A 6,560-nucleotide genomic window follows, 5' to 3' on the forward strand; every position below is an offset into this window, starting at 1 on the left:
TCGTGCCGTCCGTGGTACAGAGTATACGTTCCGACCTGCGTGGACTGCTTATATAGTCCACCTTCTCCCCGTCTCAGTCAGCTGACTGACTGATTAAACAAGTGACGAAACACAAGGCTGCTGGTTCGGTATTTGGGGGAATGTCTTGGCACATTATTTGATAGTATATAACAGTTTAAGAGAGAGATATTGTTCATGTCTTTCGATGGATCCGGCCACCTCCACAGCGACTCTTCAAGACGACTCTGAGTAAGATGGACTTTAAGCAGTGGCTTTCGTGTCATCCCAGCTTCCAGGTGTACTGCAAGCCCTTCACAATAAGTTAGATACAATCTAAACATATGCGTTTTAGTGTAGGAAACGCTTCTACTGTTAATATCGGACAGTTATCTGTATGTATTAGATTTAGATTATATAGATGTATGTTTGTATTTATATGAGTTTCGTCCTTCTTCAATGGCTGTGACAAGTAGTTGGCGAGTTATCTCGGCAGTTTTACACGGCATGGTTGACTTTTAATTGACTCCCTTGTGGTTTTAAATAGCCAGCTGTATCATACAGCTGGGTATTTAAAACCACAAGGGGAGTCATGTATGTCCTTTAACGCTGTAGGGATACACCTCGTCTCCAAAACTTAGCAAAGAAATGCACCTTGCAGTGTGCAGCTGTCACAACATCCATAGAATCGTGTATATTGTCCAGAGTTCGTTTACCTGACATCGGTGTCCTGAAACTGCATTCCGTGTCGAAATGCTTCACAGGCCGAGTTCGATATGGGGCTGGTGGCCGTCGTGGCGCCCGACCTCCGCGGCTATCCTGAAGAGCGCAGAGGCCAAGATCCTCACCCGTAAGCAGTTGAATCAGTTTCTCTCGACCAGATTTAATTAATGCCTCGGTTATTACACAATGTTCTGCTTTTTACAGGTGTTCAAAACGACATGTGGGCGAGGTATGTGACTCTTCCCAACCAGGAGCGAATATGGACCCTCACTGTGACCAACAAATCGGCTCCCAAACCCAAACAGCAAGGTGTGATATTCTTATTATATGAACATTATACACAGATGTCCTCAACTTCTGCCTACCTTCCGGTCTTTATTAGTTATTGAAGAGGTTGGTTTGAGAAATCAGTGCTGACTCTTTGACCGTGTATGGCTGGTTGTATTATTAGTTATACTATTGTGAGAGAGCCAGGGACGATTTTTTTCTTATAATTGGCATGCAACGTTTGCTTTGTTGAATGCTGCCTACTTCCTACATTTTTCTAATGAACATTTCTCTTTTATGAAAGTTTAAGCAGAAGTGTGCTATGGCTCTGCTTTGGGCCTATATAGCGCAACATGTTAGGGGTTCAACTCCGCCGTGCGGCCATCCATGCTACAAGGGTTTGCAACTCAGTGCTGTAAAATACTTTGGGTGAAAACGGCCACCGATTAGCATGAAAAACGGGGAAGGAAAGTCTAGGGGTTAGGATGTTCTGGGTTCGAACCCCAACACCAGCAGACTAATTGTAGGCAACCGAGGCAAGCCGTACCCCCGCCTGCTCCTTAATGACACATTTATTTCATTGTTAGTTGCTTTGGATGACAAAGAACACAATAGCTCATTCGTTTATTTTACATTGACACATTCAAATTTGACTAAGTGTAAATCTGCCAATGACTGAATCGCTCTTTGATCCTCCTTGTCTCGGTCTTCTGCAGCCCCCACTAAGACCCCCCTGGTGATGGTCCATGGGTTCGGCGCGGGGGTGGGCCTGTGGGTAAAGAACCTGGACCGGCTGAGTCATTCGCGGCCCCTCCACGCCTTCGACCTGCTGGGCTTCGGCCGCAGCTCCCGGCCGGCCTTCCCCAGCGACGCGGCGCAGGCCGAGGACATCTTCGTCAGCTCCATAGAGCAGTGGAGGCAGAGCCTGGGCCTCGAGGACATGATCCTGCTGGGCCACAGCCTGGGGGGGTACCTGGCCACGTCCTACGCCATCCGCTATCCAGCCAGGTAACGGCCCGTTTTAAAGGGGTCCTATTTGACCCATCAGGTGTTGTGGTCGAGTCCAGCCAATAACAAGGCTTTTCACGAGTCGGAGTGTCCGCAACAAGATCTTTGTGACGGACGAGTCACAATATCGGTTGGTACAATCCGACTTCTTTCAGGGTATCCCGTGGGACTGTGCCGACTGGTACCCCGTACCAGTCATCCCAGCTGTTCTCTTTATTAAGGGTGTTCTAATATCTGTGTTGGACCTGTAAAATGTGTGCTTCTAATAAATAAACCAACATGTTTGGGTGTTTCAGGGTGAAGCACCTGATCCTGGTGGACCCGTGGGGCTTCCCCGACCGGAACCAGCCTGTGGCGGCTGAGGCCGAGGGGACGGAGGCGGTGAAGAGGCCCACCCTGCCTCTCTGGGTCAAGGCGGTGGTGTCCGTGCTGGGCTTCTTCAACCCCCTGGCGGTCATACGGGCAGCGGGCCCCTGGGGTGAGAGACACAAATCGGGCTACCACGTGTAGGATAGGGCTTGTCGTGGTCCTTTTAGCACGTTGTCGCATATCACAGCATTAGCAGCAAGGTGTAGAATGACCCGCCGCACCGTAGCGTACCGTAGCATGCTTAACATGGAGTAGCATGTCGGAGTGTATCGCAGAATGTCTTAGCATATGTAAGCCCTCCAAGGCGTATCGTATACCTCCATAACGCAGGGTAGTATGTGGTAGCCTGTGTTAGCCTGTAGTAGCTACAACCGTGGTTTCACCGTGTCCCCTGTCTGCTTCTCCAGGCCCGGGGCTGGTAACCAGGTTCCGGCACGACTTCAAGCTTAAGTTTGAGGATCTGTTTGACGACGACACCATGACCAACTACATCTACCACTGCAACGCACAGACGCCCAGGTGACCCCCGGCCGCTCACCTTTGTCACACTAAGGCAGAATGTAACCATTTCTAAGGGTCACACGATGTGCGCCTTCTGTTAATAAATCAACACCCTGTAACTAGGTCACGATGCCCCACCTTGTTGGGTTGACGGTGTTTGTCCCTGACCCCTTCCAACGTTGTCGCAAGAGTTTGCATCCCTTTATATACTTTATTTAGATTAAAATATATCTATTTCTAAATTAATCTCAGACAGAACATGTTGGGATTTTAATATGGATATAAGCATTCAATATGTAAAACAAATGTACGGTATAGCAACAAATAAGACTCACCTCCATCCACCACCACCCCTCCCTGCTCCTCCTCCTCCTCCTCCTTCCTATCCCCGCGGGAATGCTGCAGCGGCGAGACTGGGTACTGGGCCATGATGGAGTCCCTGGCCTGGGCCAAGAGGCCCATGCTGCAGCGGGTGGACCAGCTGCCGGCATCCCTCCCCATCAGCATGCTGTACGGGGACCGCTCCTGGATGACCAGCTCCTCAGGCCACCAGGCCGCCCGCATCAGGGGCCAGGCCTACACCCGGGTGGAGGTGTGTGTGTGTGTGTGTGTGTGTGTGTGTGTGTGTGTGTGTGTGTGTGTGTGTGTGTGTGTGTGTGTGTGTGTGTGTGTGTGTGTGTGAGAGAGAGTGTCAGAAGATTTGAATAGATAAGACGTCATGTTTAATGCGGTGTATTTACTGCTCTAACCGTCTCGCCTTGTCTGTCTCTGTCATTCTCTCTAGCTAATCAAGGACGCCTCTCACCATGTCAACAACGACCAGCCAGAGATCTTCAATAATATGGTTGAAGAAATATGCAACTCTGTCGACTGAGCGTGTGTGTTTGCCTACTGGGTGGGCCGAAAAACATAAGCTCTGCGTACATAAAGTGCACGATTGGGTAACACCTGGTCACATACTAGTGCATACCGGCACTAGATTTCAGCTCTATAGAAGTTTATAAATTGCATTCACTTTGGTTTTTGTTATCAACTATCTGAGGATATACAAAATATTGTACTGTTTCTGCTAAATGCCTTTTATTTATGATGAATAAGCCTGTGTGTATGTTCCGTGATGTGGCTTGAACGGGTAGAAGTGTTCTGCCTTTTTCTGAGATATTTGAATACAAACGCCAATGTTTATTTTTAATACACTAAACACCGTCTGAATCTGGTAACAGAAGTTCTACACTTCCATGGCCTCCATTTCACATATACCTCTGCACACTTGCTGTTTTTGTGTATTGTATTTTATATTGTGACATTTTCTTTTTAATCAATAATAAAATTATGTGATTTACTCTTTCGGCAATATTTATTTTCCTCCCCTCGTACTGTTACCTTGATGTGGTGGGGAGCCTTGTGTGCCCCTAAGATTCTGGAGGCTATACCGGTGGGGTTTAACCCCCCCCCCCCCCCCCGGCAGGTTCAACCAAGCCGGGCAGGTTCCAGAGGTGAGGCCAGACGATAAACAGCACACTGGCCCTCCAGATTGGGGGTCGGGCGAGGGGTTAACAACCCCACCCCGGAAAAAACAAGATGTAACACAAACAACGACAAGGAAACAAAAATAACTCTAACCTCTGGTTCTTCAACCCGAAGACCCATGACGTTGAGTGGTGGAAGCCTAAAGACCGACAACCCTTCTTTCAACCAGGAGAAACATTACCAATGGAACCTGGAATATAAGGACTATGTACCAGGCAGGAAAAGTAGCTGAAATAGCAGCAGAGATGAGAAATTACAACCTGGTACTATTGGGAATTAGTGAGGCAAGATGGACACAAGCTGGTCAGAAAAGGCTCATGAGCTGAGAAATGCTACTATATTCAGGCCATGAAGAGGAAAATGACCCACATACTGAAGGCGCTGCTCTCATGCTATCCCAATCAGCACAGAGAGCACTGATAGGGGGGGAAGCCCATGGACCAAGAATCATTACAGCGTCTTTCAGAACAAAAGAGAATATAAGCATGAATGTAATACAATGCTACGCACCACCCAACCATTAATAGGAAACAAAAGATGAGTTCTACGACAGACTACAGAACATCTTGGGCAAATACTCAGAAAGATATGACCCTCCTTATAGGGGACTTGAACGCAAAGATAGGAAAAGACAACATCGGATATGAAGAAGTGATGGGAAGACACGGACTGGGAGAAATAAACGACAATGGAGGGAACCTTCTTGATATCTGTGCATCAAACAAACTCGTCATTAGAGGGTATATTTCCCCACAAGAACATACATAAGGCAACATGGGTATTGCCGGATCATGTTACGGTAAACCAAATAGATCACATCTGCATTAACAAGAAGTTCAGGAGAACACAACAGGATGTGAGAGTGAAATGGACCTGTTAATGGCCAGACTAAAACTCAAACTAAAGAAGAACAGGACAGCGCACATGGAAAACTGAAATAAATACAACGTGAACTTGCTAAGGGAAGAACAAATAAGAGAAAAAGAAAGGCATCAAGTTCGACAAGCTGAAATACATCAACAAACTAGCAGAGGAGGCGGAAGAAGCAGCAAGAAACTGAAAAATCTATATGACACTACCAGAAAGCTGTCAGGCAAATACATCAAGCCAGAAAGACCAGTTAAAGATAAAGAAAGCAACACTATCAAGACAAAGGAGGGCCAACTTAATCAATGGGCGGAATACTTTGAAGAGCTGCTTAACAGGCCCCCACCAGCAAACCCTCCGGGTATCCAACCAGCAGAAAACCACCTCCCCATCAGCTGTGACACACCTAGCAGAGATGAGATTCGGACAGCAGTACAGAAACTAAAGAGTGGCAAAGCAGCAGGCAAGATAATATTCCAGCAGAAACATTAAAGGCTGACTCGAACACTACCGTATAAATGCTATATCCACTCTTCAGAAAGGTATGGGATGAAGAAAAAACTGTCACCAGACTGGAAAGAGGGCTTTATCAACAAGATCCCAAGGAAAGGTGACCTTGGAAATTGTGCCAACTATAGAGGGATCACACTACTCTCGGTACCGGGGAAGTTGCTAAATAGAATAATACTGGATGGAATGCAAGACATAGTGAACCAACAACTAAGAGACCAACAAGCAGGATTTAGGAAAAAAACTGTCATGCGTCGACCAGATTGCCACCCTTCGTATAATCATTGAACAAATCTAAGAGTGGGACTCCCCATTGTATATCAACTTTGTTGACTACGAAAAAGCTTTCGATAGCATGCACAGCAGGGGCGATTCTAGGGTCAGAGCTTTAGAGGTGCTGAGCACTCAATGAGCCCCACTGCCACACCACCCACCCTTTTTTCACACAAAAACAAAAAATATTTCTATTGAAAAATAACTTCATAATTTTAACATTGGTTCAACTAACTCAAAAGATTTTATGTTTTGGACATTATTTAACAATTTCAAAGACGAACAAATATAATTTTTAGAATAACATTTCTTACTCCCAAGTTTTAGGGGTGCTGAGCCCCTTTTTAGGGGTGCTTCAGCACCCCTAAAAATGGGCTAGCCTCGCCCCTGATGCACAGAGAGACTGTCTGGAAACTATTGAGAAATCATGGAGTGCCCACTAAACTAGTGAACATGATTAAAAGCAGCTACGAGGGAATGACATGTAGAGTTATACATGAGGGACAACTCACTAA

The 6,560-nt window shown here is 46.6% G+C and overlaps 1 protein-coding gene across 1 annotated transcript; it reads left to right on the forward strand.

The window, feature by feature from the left end:
* Positions 1 to 40: 40 nt before the first annotated feature.
* abhd4 (abhydrolase domain containing 4, N-acyl phospholipase B) lies at positions 41 to 4,208 on the forward strand. The gene is made up of 8 exons (XM_079750407.1): positions 41 to 249; positions 762 to 847; positions 925 to 1,029; positions 1,704 to 1,995; positions 2,292 to 2,473; positions 2,772 to 2,883; positions 3,271 to 3,457; positions 3,650 to 4,208. The coding sequence occupies exons 1-8, from the start codon at positions 206 to 208 to the stop codon at positions 3,737 to 3,739; spliced, it is 1,098 nt and encodes a 365-aa protein (XP_079606533.1). The 5' UTR covers positions 41 to 205; the 3' UTR covers positions 3,740 to 4,208.
* Positions 4,209 to 6,560: the final 2,352 nt, after the last annotated feature.

This window comes from Pollachius pollachius (genome assembly GCF_949987615.1).
Source record: "Pollachius pollachius genome assembly, chromosome: 14".
Classification (NCBI taxonomy): Eukaryota; Metazoa; Chordata; class Actinopteri; order Gadiformes; family Gadidae; genus Pollachius; species Pollachius pollachius.

Coding starts and splice junctions, on each gene's coding strand:
- abhd4 (XM_079750407.1), top strand. CDS start 206: ATGGATCCGGCCACCTCCACAGCGACTCTTCAAGACGACTCTGA. Junction 1,996..2,291: donor GCCATCCGCTATCCAGCCAG/GTAACGGCCCGT, acceptor TGGGTGTTTCAG/GGTGAAGCACCTGATCCTGG. Junction 2,884..3,270: donor TGCAACGCACAGACGCCCAG/GTGACCCCCGGC, acceptor GGAATGCTGCAG/CGGCGAGACTGGGTACTGGG.